Consider the following 15073-nt stretch of genomic DNA (forward strand, 5'->3'; position numbering starts at 1 on the left):
AAAGCTAAACAAAACATGTTAACATGGCGGCTTGCATGAGTGAGAACGGTGCAGATAGAAAACTTGAATTGTATCCTTTTATTGTTGTTTCTAAATGTCCAAAATATTCATTATGACAATATTAAACTTTTCTTTTGTATCGCAGGATTTATTCAGCTCTTAGATTCTTGCACGGCGAGGTTTGATCAGACATACTATGTGGAGCTGTTAATCATGTTTAAGAAATATATCCAAGTCCTGTTTTCTTTAACTCTACAAAACACCAGCTTTTTAAAGGTCCCTTTTCCATCTGAGAGAGAGGCGACTATTGCCCTGCAGTCTTTATCTCCTGATCCTGAGCCCAGGAAAGGAGGAATCACTAAAAATCTGGATGTTTCAGGACAAACACTGTCTGTGTGAGTAACACACAATCAACGATCACCTAAAAATCTAGCGTTCAAAATAGTTGTCCTAATTTACATTTAGCTCGACACACTTTCCCACACTGATCCAGTTACCTGGTCTTCTTTTTATTTAAAGTATCATGTATCTGTGGTTGTTGAAATAAACTGAATAATTCTATTATGCAAAATAAAACATCTAATTTTTGCTCATTTTGCCTTTATAGGAGATGGACTGCAGACGAAGCCCGTATTCTTCGTGTTTCTGTAAGTTCGTTTTTGGACCACTTGTCTCTAGTGATGGAAACCATGGATGCATTTGGACCACCTGTTTCACAATGACACTCTGAGACACAAATACAAGCATAAGAGGAGAAATGTGGATGCAGAAGCTGTTTTTGCACCGTGTAATGAGGATGTCCAAGAGAAACATCTGCTACCATGTGTTCAGTATGGATGCGAGGACTCAAAAAGCACAATTAATGTCTGAGAAATGCAACACATCATCATAATGTCTTAAGAAAATGTTTTTTTGAGTTGTGTTAAAATTTAGCAATGTAACAGAAGCCAAAACAGTGTTTTGTCATTTGAATAAAGATTTATTATTGGAGCATTGTTGAGAAAACAATACCGAGAGATGATTTAACAGTGTTCTAGGAAAGGTCATTGTTTTATAAAAGAGGGACAGATGTTGGTTTTTATTCGCAGACATCACTAAGGCTGCGTCCAAAATCACATACTTCCCAACTATATAGTAGGCAAAAAACAGTATGTGACAAAAGAAGTATGTCCGAATTCACAGAGTAGGCAAAAAGTACCCGGATGACCTCCTACTTCTGGCAAGATACTTAGTGTGCATAAGATGGACACTTTACTATCCCATGAGGCCACGGGAGAGGATTTGTGAATGGCAGTGAAGCGACGCTGGTAGGTCACCTGACAATATGGCGAATGTAGTATGTCTGGATACTATATAGAATGTACTTTTTTTTTTTTTTTTTTTTTTTTGAAGTCATTAAGTAATTCAAAATAAGTACCTACTCAAGAGTATGCAATTTCGGATGCAGCCTAAGTTTTCAAACAAAATCACCTACAATACTGGTTGATCGAAATAAAGACGTTAAAAAAAAAAAAAAATCACATGGATTCAAGGGTTGACAGGACTCTCTGATTTCTGCTTTCCTTCACATCTTGTGCCTTTATTGACCTACATGATTCATACCCATAATTTGGTCAATGAGATGAGCTGTTAGAAATGTCTACTATATGAACATTGAAATGTAAAAAGCTGTAAACCAAGTAATTAAACAGCATGAGGTCAAGACATTAGTCATTAATGTGTTACATTCATACACTAAAACTGGGGAAACGCTTTCATTCAAGTGAAAGAAAACATGTTGTGTGGTTAAAATGATTGCACTTAATACTTTTCTGAGCTCCCAGATCCCCAAAACGTTCATTCGACACCACCACCAAGGCATCCAGCATTCCTATACCGAAGAAGGTACCGTGTATGAGAGCGTCTTTAGGCACAAACTTTTTTCTTTCTTGCCTTGGCAGCTGATAAACTCTTAAATCATGCTGAAAATTTTGATATCATTACATGTTGGGCTGTTATTCGGTGTGTGCGTGTAGATTGTTTAGTTAAATAATCGATTAATGTTAACATATTAAAGAATTTGGCAAAAAAAAAAGGAATTACAAGGAAGTGTGACTGCTACTAAATCCTAAAAAAAAAAGGCACGGACAGACACATAAGCAGGAGACGAGTCTGAAAGACTAGAAACAAAAAAAAAAAAAAAAAAAAAATCATTTGTAAATAATAGAATAACTATTATGTTTCATCTCTTTCTCATAGAAATAATATTCTTAAAGGTAGTTATATTAAAACTGATACTGTGGCAGGGAGCGTCTATAAATTCCTAACAGTTCTTTACATACAAGTTTGGAAAAAGAGTGTTTTCTTCTGAACGCGGGATTGGTCCGCCCCGCGCTGGCTCTCCTCTGCGTCTCTGGTCCCCTCGGTCTCCTTGCGTCCCATCTCAGCAGCTGCAGCTGTCACCAGAGGACACGGGTCTGTCATCTCTCAGTTTTATCTGGTCCGGGAAGTCGTATGTCTCCACCTCAGACTCCTGTGACGTGAACAGTCGTTAGTATCAGAGTTGAGGTCCTGTAATTGGACATGTAAAACTGCGCGTACCTGTTTGAGGGCGTTGCGAGCGATCGTTTGGAAAGCTTGGTCCACGTTGATGGCCTCTTTTGCGCTGGTCTCAAAGTACGGGATATTGCTTTTGCTCTGACACCACGCCTGGGCTCGTTTCGTTGTCACCTGCATAAGGCGGTCAATTGGTCAATATAGTAAACTGATATATAGCAACAGAGCCTGCCCACTCTTTTAGTGGCGTTGGTCCCAGAAGTATTTTTTCCATTAATTTCTCTCATAGGGATTTCAAAAAAAGTCTTTGTTAAAGAGTTATAAGCCATGAACCAAGCCAATCAGCTATGAGGTGAATCACAACATTACAAACTTTGATTTGAGGCAAAAAAGTATATGAAAATAGGACAAAAATACCAGACTGTGCTTTAGTAAAGGAAAGAACTACAATCCCATGAAGCACTGCAAACAGCATAATTAAATTAAAAATGATGGAGAAATATAAAACTAAACATTTAAAAATGTTGATTATATATAAATAATATATTTTAAGTTTACTGCAAAATATGCATATATATTTCAGAATTTTCAGTAAAAAAATATGGTGATTCATGGGAGTGGGCGGAGCTAACAGCATCATTGGTAATGTAATTTTCACTACAAATTCCGCTGTTAAATACGATTATTTTAAAACTAAGTTGAAATAATGTGGGCTGATGGCTTTAACAGAAACAAATACTATCATTTAACATCCTTTTAGCTCACAGTAAGGCTGTCTTTAAACGTTTATAAGTTATCGTTATAAATCAGTTTCCCTATGGAGAAAATGAATAAAGTTTTTACTTCCAGAACCCGACTGTTGCACTCTATTATGGTTAACTAAAACATTTTGGTTAGCTGAAGTAAAATAAAATATAAATAAACTTAAACTTACTTTATTTCAGCTAATTAGCAAGATAACATTTCTCATTTTCATTTAACTTAACTTGGTATACTAAAATAATTAACAGACTGAATAAAAAAAATACATGTAGACATAAAAAAAAATGAAATCTAATAAAAAAAGATGAAAAAAAAAAATTACTACAGCTTTAAAATGGAAAATATAAAAACAAAACAGAAATTCAAAATAATAGTAAAAATCTATAATATTATCTAAATGATAATAAAATAACACTGATCAATACTATCCATTTTGTAAAACCAGTTTAACCATCTATCCATTCAGCATCATTTATACTACCAGTCAAAAGTTCAGAATAATTAAGTAAATTTTTTTTAATGTTTTTGAAAGGAGTCTCTTATGCTCACTAAGGCTATTATTTGACCAAAAATATTTTATATTTTAATATATTTAATATATTTTAAATTGTAATAATATTTAATTTTATTATTGTTTTACTGTATTTCTGATCAAATTATGGCAGCTTTGGTAAGTAGAGGAAACTAAAAAATCGTAATTATTCCAAACTTTAAAAAAACAACGCAAGAAAATTGCGTTGAGATGATTTTTTTCTTTTGCGATTGAATATAGACAGACCTGTCTGTTCTCCAAGTCGATTTTGTTGCCAAGCACTACAAACGGGAAGTTCTCTGGGTCTCGTGGGCTGGCCTGAATGAGGAACTCGTCCCTCCAGCTGTCCAGGGTTTTGAAGGTGTTGGGCGCTGTGACGTCATACACCAGCACGCAGCAGTCCGCTCCACGGTAAAAAGCCACACCCAAAGACTGGAAGCGCTCCTGTCCTGCTGTGTCCCAGATCTGAAACGGCCATGAGAATATTACAGGGCAGCATTTAAAGGGCCATATAACGAGCATGTCATTTTCATTGATCTTTAAAAAACAAAAACATAAAAAAAACAGTTGATTTCTAAGGCCGTGCCCACCAAAGCATTTTTAGCCAGTTGAAAACATCAGCATTCTTATTGAAATGCCTTGCTGCAGGCGCTTTCAGTGCTTTTATCAGTTGAGACGCTATACATGTTGTGATACGGAATATCCGCAGAACTGTTACTAGTATCTGATTTTGCAAATAGTTTGTTTCTGAATACAAAAATGACAACACAATCTAACGCACTTGCTCTGACACTAGTTTTGGATGAAGAGATGTCCTTGTTGTTGTCGTTTGTTATCTTGCAATCTTGAGCAAGTCACCTAACCCCCAATCACTCCCCGGGTGCCACAGCTAAAATGGCTGCCCGCTGCTCCAGCTGTGTGTTCACTGTTTGCTGTGTGTATGTTCACTACTCACTACTCCTAATGTGTGTGCACTAACTTGGATGGGTTAAATGCAGAGGACAAATGTATAGGTTACCATACTTGGCCCTCACATGTAGGGTTGGGAACTGAGAATCTGGTAGTGTTTTTTGAAAAGTAACGGAACTATGCAAAATTTCTAAGTTTCAGTTCTGAAGACGGTTCTGGTGCGATGGGTGGGTGAAGTGCGAGGAGCGTATCCTTTAATAGAGGCTTCTCAGCTCATGAATATTACTGCAATGAAAAGCCCTCGTGCTACTCATATATGTCAGATATCAATGCAGAGAGAGAGAAATGCACAAAGCAGCACGATTAATCTTTAAAAGATCGCATCTCGATTTCATAACCCACATGATCTAATTTCTAAATGACGATAGGCTTGTTTGACTTGATGCAGCGCTGCACAGACCAATCGGCGGCTGACTTGAAGCAGTGCATGCCGGTAAGAAATTTTGTCTGATCTGAGACAGCGCCGACGCCATGTGACTGTGACGTATGGCTTCAAAGTACCGCAAGAGCGATTCAAGTGCAGTTTCTCAAGAGGAGCTGCACGAGCTCTGATGGCGACACAGCTGTTTTATGATTGGCCAGATTCACCGCATGACAACGATCACGTGTTTCGTGTTTATTGTCACGCCACTAATGCTTACAAATCTGTATTTTTATAACAGTCTAAGCTCTTTTCATATAGTTGCGATGTTATATTGTTTCACGTTTATCAAAATAAAACTGATAAAAAACGTAGACCCCACTACATTGGTATTTAAATAATATATGCTTATGTTGAACTTTATTCTTGTAAAAAAAGTATTGAATGAAAATGTCTCTGAAATATGATGTCTGACTTTTTGAATGTATCAATTGCATTGTTACGCCACTAGGTGGCAAAAATTACTGTTAAAATTTATCTATCACTGAATCATTCTTTCAGAAACAAAATTCTTTCATCAAAAAACCCCAAAAATATTCTGTTTCACCTGTCTGGATCTTACATGTGTTCAAGCATCTTATTTGTGTTGAATTTGTGTAACACTTTACAATAAGGTTCATTTGTTAACATTAATGTAATAACTAACAAGAACTAACCATGAGCAATACATTTGTTACTGTATTTGTTAATCTTTGTTAATGTTAGTTAATGAAAATACAGCTGTTCATAGTTTGTTCATGTAATGTTAACAAATACAACTATTGATTTAATAATGTATTAGTAAATGTTGAAATTAATATTAACAAAGATTAATAAATGCTGTAGAAATGCAGCTCATTATTTGTTAATGTAGTTAACTAATGAACCTTATTGTAAAGTGTTAGCGAATTTGTTGAGATTAGCAGTCTGTTAAACTCATTTTACAAGTATAATAAACATAAAAAGAACTGTTTGAGTTGAGTATTGTGCAATTTTTTCCCTTACTACTATTTTTTATTGGTTGTTTAATAATTTTAATGGAACCGGAATCAGAACCATAAAATTTCTTACAATTCCCAACCCTATTCACTTACCTTTCACTTTAACTTATATGGTAAAGTATTATAATATAAGATATTTCTTGGTTAAAAAGGACATGACTAACATTATAAGAGGACCTCACGTTAAAAAAATAAATAAATAAATAAATAATAATTCATAATTACATATAAATAAAATATGCTCAACAAAAAATAGTTCCTAAAAATTATACCTGCATTGTCACCAGCCTGTCATCCACCATCACCTCCTTTGTAAGAAAATCTGCACCGATAGTGGCTTTATACTGATTGCTGAACTTCTTATTGACATATTGGTTCATCAGAGAGGTCTTCCCAACACTGTTAGACATAAGTAGAAGAGCAATTATTTAATTTATCAATTATTGTAATTATCTAAAAGTTTGTGTCTCAAAACCTTAGATAACATTGTCAGGCATGACTGTTTCAGAAGGCCATCACTTACCCAGAATCCCCGAGAATGATCACCTTCAGGAGCACCTTCTTACGAGAAGCCATCCTTGTGGACTAAACTGTGCCTGAATAATAAAATAAAACAATAAGATCCAACTGTAAAAGTCAACTTAATATGTAATTAAGTCTTTTAGTATGCAACGTCTGTGCAAATGACATGCAATGACTGTGATTGCCAAACACACATGTTGAAAAGGGAAGGTTGCTCGATGCCAGTCATGTGCCCAAGCGTCAAATCTGCCATACTGCGTGTAACACAAGCCGTATCATGAATGTGAATAATTCTGTTTTTCATTTATTGATAATAAAAAGATGTTTGGTGCCAAAAGATGCTTGATGCTCGGTGTAAACGTCAATATTAGCTTTCAATCCATGCTAACTATCTGCAAATGTCCTGTCAAACATGAAAATGTCAGTGTTGAAGTCTACAAGACATTTCTGATTTAGATTAACCTAATAAAATAACCCCAAACCCGTCTAATGTTATTAAATATTCAATTTAGCATCTCAGTTTTTGTGCTAAAGCTATGAAAAGCTAATAAAACCTAGTAAACATACCGCAAATCTAGAACATTTACACATTTGATCTATATAAATAAGCATGTTTTATACACTTAAAACGTTTAAATATTAGATTTTATAATTTTAGAGCGTTTCAGTCAGGAACAGTTTCAATATTTTTTCACTTGTCACTTCTGCTGTGTTAGCGTAGACGGCTAGCATGTTAGCATGACAAAAACTCACTTTCTGAGGAGAAATCCCACCGTCGGCGCAACAATCTTCTGCTGTCATACAACAAAAACAACCAAACTTGACACCTCCACCGTCTCTGATCAGCTCTGGACACACTCTGTGGGTCGTGTTGCGTGTTTTTGGATGGTTGTCACGGTCAGTTCAGCACATCCGTGTGTAATAATAAGCCGCAAACACTCCCTCCCTTGACTCAGCTCAATACTCGACACCCATCATGTTTATGTCTGTGTCTGAGCATAGTCACTGAGAATAAAATGCAAACGTGTATTATGCATCTCTGTGGTGTGATGTTTATGTTTCATATAAACTTATCTATCATTTTGTAAGTTTATAATGCACTGAAAACGCTTGTGGTGTGATGTTTTATCTTTTTCTTTCCTTCATATTATTGTCCATTAACACACTCATCATTTGCATGGCAGAACTGTTCACTAATAGTATTTTGGGGTAAAAATTTATTTAATTTAGCTTAGCTGTTGATTTATTTCACTATTTAATATATTATAAGTTCTCTAGGGTCAGTAATTGAAAGAAATTGATACTTTTATTTAGCAAGGATGCCTTAAATTGATCAAAAGTGACAGTAAAGACATTTATAACATTACATTACAAAATATTTCTATTTCAAATAAATGCTTTTGAAGTTTATACTCATAAAAGAATCCTGAAAGAAAATGGTTTCACAAAATATTAAGCAGCACAACTGTTTTTAACATTGATGAAAATAATTCATGTTTCTTGAGCAGCAAATCAGCACATTAGAATGATTTCTGAAGAATCATGTGACTGAAGACTGGAGTAATGATGCTGAAAATTCAGCTTTGATCACAGGAATAAATTACATTTTAAAATATATTCAAATAGAAAACATTTATTTTAAATTGTAATAATATTTCACAATATTACTGTTTTTACTGTATTTTTATTAAATATTTGCAGCCTTGTTGAGCATAAGAGAACCAAAACTTTTGAACTGTAGTATATGACCTGAAAACGAATCATATTTTGCCTTTATGTAACAGTGTAAAATACGTTGATTTGATCAGAGATAAAAATCATATTAGAAGTTGTACCATTTATTACATAAAAAACAGCACAGCCTAACACCAAAATCCACTTCTAAAGGTTCATTCCCAAAAGGCTGTTTTAATCTTGAATAAAGTTCCATAAAATGTAAAGGACCTTATTCCTCAAGAGTAACAGCTCAACAACAGGACGAAGAATGATGAGAAATCATTCAGAAGTGTTCAAAGGTTCTGCATGTGGAGTGATAAGATCAAAGTTTACAAGACATTTACTCTCACAGGCTGATTTTTATATACATTTGATTATACAAGGCAGTAATATAAACTCACAGAAACAAGCAACAGGAAGATTTTAACCATTAGAGTTCACTGTTAAAGTGACTACTATTTTACATTAGATAAAACTCAATCTCCAGCCTTAGAAATCATCATCATCGCAAATGTCCAGATACACGTCAAAAGCCTCGCGGTTGCAGTTTCCATCAGGGGTGAAGACATACTTGTGGAATGTCCCATCAACACATATGGCTTCAAAGAGAGATACATGTGATAAGAAAACTGACAGATCAATAATGATTCACTCAAAGGTCTTGGAAAAAAAAACCTACGTACCAATAACAGAGTTGACGTTTTTGGAGGTGTTCTTCCCAAAGGCACAGATGCAAGCGCACTCAGCCGGCACCGTGAAATTAGCCAGAGACCACTGACTGTCCACATACTGCCCGATGACCGGACCCACCTTTCCTACACGTGCCAGACTACAGAAGATGAGAAGCCACGCATAAATGCCAGGGACTACTAGGATATTTCTAACACTGTGAATGTAATATAGACTGTAATGAAATGAAAATTGAGTGTTTATTAGTAACATGATCAACTAGGAATGTTTGTGAAAATCTTACGCAGAGCGACGGTTCAGTTTGGTGTCTTTCAGAGCAAATATGTGCACAGTTCCCTTGTCGCTTGATGCACACAGAAAGGATGAGTCGTGGCTGAAATTAATACTGGAAAACAACAGAATTCAATAAATAATAATTAATTTAGTATTAACTAAATTAATAAAAAATATTAATAAAATAAAATAAAATAGTTGTGGCTGAAATTAATACTGGAAAACAACAGAATTCAATAATTATTTTTTTAATTTAAACTAAATGAGCAAATAATTAATTGAATTAAATTAAATAATATAATAACATCATAAACATTTTTTAAAAAATAAAATAATAATAAAAAATAAAATAATCAAATCAAATTTAGTCGTGGCTGAAATGAACACTGGAAAACAACAGAATTCAATAAATAATAATTATTTAATATAAACTAAATTAATACAAATATTAATAAAATAAATAACATAAAATGTAGTCATGGCTGAAATTAAAAATAATAACCTGACATTAATAAAATAATAAAAAAAATAAATAAAAGTGGCTAAAATTAATACTGGAAAACAACAAAATTCAATAAATAATTATTTGAATATAAATTAAATTAATAAAATGAAATAAAATAAAATATTGTCATGGCTGAAGTTGATATTGGAAAACAACAGAATTCAATAAATAATAATCTGTCATTAATAAAATAAAATAAAATAAAATAAAATAAAATTAAATAAAAAAAAAAACAGCAATACACATATTTTCATATGAAATGTATTGGCCACTCTGCTGTCTAGATATCTACATTAAAAAATGTCATATCAGTCAATCACTAATTATTAATACATTTATAATATTAGTAAAGAGTTGGTTTACTCAAACATAATATTACATGTAAGTTACATTTTTTTTAATAAATAAATATTGTAAATTAAATTAGCTGTAGCCAAATATAAATTGTTTATAGGAATTTCTTCATAAAACAATTTCTTTTAGATAGTTTGATCTGACATATACATGTCCAGCATATACATGAACTCCTTCAATACTGTTTAGAAAGTATCCCAGGATGCACCTCATGAAGTCCAGAGTGAGCAAAGCTAGATAAAGAAGAGGCTCCAATACTATACCAGTAGAGTGTAGCAGGGTCAGTTCCTCTCCGTAGTTCCACTAGCTTGTCTCGTGTTGTAGTGTCAAACAGACGGATCAACGTGCCCTTTCTGGAGGCAGACGCAACCACGCTGCCCAGCTGGTTCAGTGCCAGGCAGGCGATTTCACTTTGGTGGGCGTTGATAGTGAAAGGGGCAGAAGATGTGCCAGGTTTTGTGTTGGAAAGTTCCTGTCAATGAGTCATAAACAAAGTTAAATAATGATAACAACACTACTAATATGTTAATAAATGACTGCAAGTTTTAAAGGGATAGTTCACCGCAAAAATATAAAAAAATGCTCTCATCATTTACTCACCCTCATGCCATCCCAGATGTATATAACTTGGCTTGAGAGTGAGTAAATGATGAGAGAATTTTCCCTTTTGGAAAATATTCCTTTAATATGCAACATTTAACATTGATTTAAAACTGTAATAATATATAATATATACGACTGTAATATTATATTATATATAAGTTGCACATAAATCTTACCACTAATTGTAGACTGCCACATTTGTGTCCAGGGAAAACCAGCAACTGCTTTTCCAAACTAGGACAAAGGTCACACAAACCTACAACCCCAAAAATACAGTGATGAAAAATACATCAAAAATAAGTAAAGCCTCTCACAAGCAATGCTCACAATACCTTTTGGGTTATCTCGAGTGTCAAACTCAAAAAGCTTGACAGGGTTGTCGGGGAAACTATAAACGTAGATCCTGTTTTTCAGGACAATGATGATTCTTCACAACCAAGGACAGGAAATGAGACGTTATTAACACAAACAGCATTTTTAATTTAATTGAAAAGACGAAGCACTATTGTCCTAATGGCCTTGTATCTTACTTGTCATGTCTCATGCGCACAGCGAGCACTGGTTTGGTGAATGTGAACTCAAGTACTAATTTGTCCTTGGGGTCTCGCACTTCCTGAGCATCATCCCATATTAATACTGCCAAAGATAAGATGAAACATTGGATAATATTGTGAAACAGTTTATTCCAGCTTCAAAAACCTAGATTGAACCATCTAAGAGGGAAGCAGTTTAAAGGGATAGTTCACCCAAAGATAAAAATTGAGTTTGTATGAGTTTCTTTCTTCTGTTTGAACACAAGAGAAGATATTTTGAAGAATGTTGGTAACCAGACATTTGACGGTAGCCATTGACTTCCATGGTATTTTTTTTTCCTACTATGAAAGTCAATGGCTACCATCAACTGTCTGGTTACCAACATTCTTCAAAATATCTTCTTTTGTGTTCAACAGAAGAAACTCATACAGGTTTGGAACAACTTGAGGGTGAGTAAATGATGACAGAATTTTCATTTTTGGTTGAACTATCCCTTTAAGTGTAGTTTATCCAAGTATTAACGTGCAATTTTGACTCCGGGTGTACCTGAGATTTCAGAGAATTTAGGGTTGATGCCGCCTCCCACTACAGCCAAGAGGTTTGATCGATGAAGCATTGAACACAGGGCGATGCTGCCCACCTGCTCGTGATCTATAACCAGTCAAATCACAGACAATCAATAGATAACTCTACACATAGGTTTTATTTATTAAAAAAAAAAAAAAAAAAATTTTTTTACCTAAATGACCTTTTTCCATTAAAGGTTCCACATTATAAATGCGGACACCTGTTTCCATGGCACAGCAGAAACAACCTACATAACATGGAAATCAGTACATGAATACAGTACAGATCATTAGTATATCATTAACAGTATTTTGGCTGATATGTTGCCATTTTTTAAGATTATTGGCTTTTTTTTTTTAATGCACTTTTTCTGTTTTCAAAAATGTTGTGAACTATGAGTAAATATTGTGTAAACATATGTATGGAAGCTTGTTTCCGCCACTGAATAAAAAATAAAAAAGGTAATTGCAAGTTTTTATCCCACAATTCTGACTATTTTTCATGCAATTGCAAGTTTATATCCCACAATTCTGACTTTTTTCTCGCAATTCTGACTATTTTTCTCACAATTGCAAGTTTATATCCCACAATTCTGACTTTTTTTCGCAATTGCAAATTTATATCTCGCAATTCTGACTTTTTTCTCACAATTATGAGTTTATATCCCACAATTCTGACATTTTTCTCACAATTGCAAGTTTATATCTCGCAATTCTGACTTTTTTTCTTAAATTTGTGAGTTTATATCTCACAATTCTGACTTTTTTCTTGCAATTGTGACCTTTCTTCGCAAATGTGACTTTATTTCTCACGATTCTGAACTTTTTCTCGCAATTTGGGCTTTTTTCCTTGCAATTCTAACTTTTTTCTCACAATTGTGAGTTTGTATCACACAATTCTGAGAAAAAAGACAGAATTTTATGTTTATATCATGCAATTCTGAGATAAAAAGTCACAATTACCTTTTTTAAAAAAAAAAAATTTTATTCAGTGGCGGAAACAAGCTTCCATATTTGTGTTCATTTGATTTTTGACAATTTTGTATGTCTCATTTGCTATCAAGAAATTGTATTATAAAAATATTGGTATTAAATTGGCCACTCTGCTCTCTAGATATATTATATATATTAAATATATAGATATATATTATCTAGATATATTAAAATTGTCAATCACTACTTATATGTGAATGAGCCTTTAGAAAAGAGTTACTCTAAAACAATATTATATATTATAAGGTACTAAGGCCAATAGTTTTCTTAGATAGATAGATAGTCTAGCAGCATTAGTTATTATATAGCAGGATGATTTTGAAAGTAAATGTATTTCAGACTCACTCTGGTCCTGGTTGAACTGAAGGCTGTTGACTCCTCTCTGCTGGGCCATGATGTCAGAGAAGAGTTCACCGCTGGTTTTCTGATATCTTCAGCAGTTATATGGTCTAGATCTGATCATCCTGGATGAGCAGAAGACAGCGGTTTAACATGCTACATTTAACATGTGAACACAGGTAAACAACTTCCCTTTATAATATAATCAGGTTGTGATGACATCTCACTCACCATTAAATATTTAAAAGACCCAACGAGATGATAGACAAAGAAATCCAAGTGAGTTTATAGTGTTTAACGTAAATTTGATATCGAACATTAGGCAATAACTGCACAGCTGCCAGACGCTGTTGTTGTTGTTGTTGTTGCTGTCGCTGCTCTCTTCCTGTAGGATGACATGGGACTGTTAACGGAGCATTACTGCCCCAATCTGGACTGGAGGACAACGCAAGTGGCGTAAGGAGAAAAGTTTTTTCCACAGAAATGAAATGCTGTGACCTAAATGGGCGGAGCTTAGAGACCCAGAAGTCATCTCTAATTGGCCAGGTACGATAGGCACCTGTTTTAATTTTTCACGTGGTTCCTGTAAGCTTTCTCCGCGCTGGCCAGAACGGACCAATCACAGTCGTTTGTGGTTACTGGGTAATGCAGTTCGTAGGCCAACAAATCATTCCATAGAGATGTAGCGGTGGATTTCCCATTTGTATGTCAGATACAAATCATTGTAATTAAAAGATCTAAAAGACACTTTTTAGTGCATAAATGTGTCCAACAAGAAGAAAAACCCGTCCTTACATTTGAATGGGCATCAACGAAGAATGTAGTTGTCTTTCCCTGGACTAAGAATGACAACTTTTATTTCTGTGTAACAAACCCAAGCCATTAATAAATTTGGAAATGGATTCCTTTAACATTTATTTATTTATAACTGTCCACATTGCAATTACGGATAAACATGACAAAAATGACACAAATATTAAAATGATCCTCAATAATAATAATAATAATAATAATAATAATAATAATAATAATAATAATAATACATGAATAACGATAACAATAGAGAGATAAATAAATAAATCGCATGACATTATAATATTGAATATCCCAAAGTTATTTATTTACAAATGTTAAAAAGCACTAAAACCGATTCATGTAATTCACTTTTCTGTCCAACAGGTGTCAGCAAGTACCTAAAGACGGTCTCTTTAATAATAACGCTCATTCGTTTAATTAGTGAAATTATACAAAGGTAATGATGGCCTTTACGATGTCTACCTGTTTGCATGAGGGTCCACCATCTCAGCTGTGTCTTAAAATTAAAAAAAAGAAAAAGAAAAAGAAAAAGAAAAAGAAAGAAAAGCTGTGGACAAACAACAGGGACATTAGAAAACGAGGGCAGTCTGTCTCCTGAGTGACTCTGTTTCTCAATTATACAATTAAAATGTCTGCATAGGTCATAAAACAGGTCTCTGAGCTATTTGCCAGCCAGACACACATTTTAAAGAATGTAGCTCACATTTACAGGATTTCGAAGGTATATAGCTTTTCTTGGTTTTACTCTGTGCTGCTGTGAATGGTAAAGTCTTCTGTTTTACATACACTTTGTACAGAAATATGCTGGGCGAATTGCTTCACATTGTCAGACTGATAAATGCTTGCAGGAAAAGGAAGATGTGTTACAAAACAGGATGAGGTATTCTAAGCGAGAGTGATATGACAAGATATGACAGGTGCTAAATGATGCATTTAAAGGTAAACAGCAGTTGACCTCAAGAC

The 15073-nt window shown here is 34.1% G+C and overlaps 3 protein-coding genes across 3 annotated transcripts; 1 reads left to right on the top strand and 2 right to left on the bottom strand.

Annotated features, from left to right (window-relative positions):
* The first annotated feature begins 20 nt into the window (after positions 1-20).
* On the top strand, positions 21-990 carry LOC127520255 (EKC/KEOPS complex subunit LAGE3). Its single transcript, XM_051908210.1, has 3 exons — positions 21-70; positions 267-395; positions 608-990. Exons 1-3 carry the CDS (start codon positions 24-26, stop codon positions 720-722), a joined length of 291 nt encoding a protein of 96 aa, XP_051764170.1. The 5' UTR covers positions 21-23; the 3' UTR covers positions 723-990.
* Positions 959-7736, bottom strand: zgc:100918 (Ras-related protein rab7-like). The gene is made up of 6 exons (XM_051908208.1): positions 7475-7736; positions 6723-6795; positions 6472-6598; positions 4076-4294; positions 2581-2709; positions 959-2512 (listed from the first exon to the last, which is right to left on the bottom strand). The coding sequence occupies exons 2-6, from the start codon at positions 6773-6775 to the stop codon at positions 2423-2425; spliced, it is 618 nt and encodes a 205-aa protein (XP_051764168.1). The 5' UTR covers positions 6776-6795; positions 7475-7736; the 3' UTR covers positions 959-2422.
* A 649-nt stretch (positions 7737-8385) lies between these two features.
* Positions 8386-13736, bottom strand: wdr45 (WD repeat domain 45). Its single transcript, XM_051908207.1, has 11 exons — positions 13526-13736; positions 13301-13419; positions 12136-12210; positions 11943-12047; positions 11393-11498; positions 11195-11289; positions 11039-11118; positions 10523-10731; positions 9411-9512; positions 9121-9266; positions 8386-9036 (listed from the first exon to the last, which is right to left on the bottom strand). Exons 2-11 carry the CDS (start codon positions 13347-13349, stop codon positions 8927-8929), a joined length of 1077 nt encoding a protein of 358 aa, XP_051764167.1. The 5' UTR covers positions 13350-13419; positions 13526-13736; the 3' UTR covers positions 8386-8926.
* Positions 13737-15073: the final 1337 nt, after the last annotated feature.

Source organism: Ctenopharyngodon idella, chromosome 10 (genome assembly GCF_019924925.1).
Source record: "Ctenopharyngodon idella isolate HZGC_01 chromosome 10, HZGC01, whole genome shotgun sequence".
NCBI lineage: Eukaryota > Metazoa > Chordata > Actinopteri > Cypriniformes > Xenocyprididae > Ctenopharyngodon > Ctenopharyngodon idella.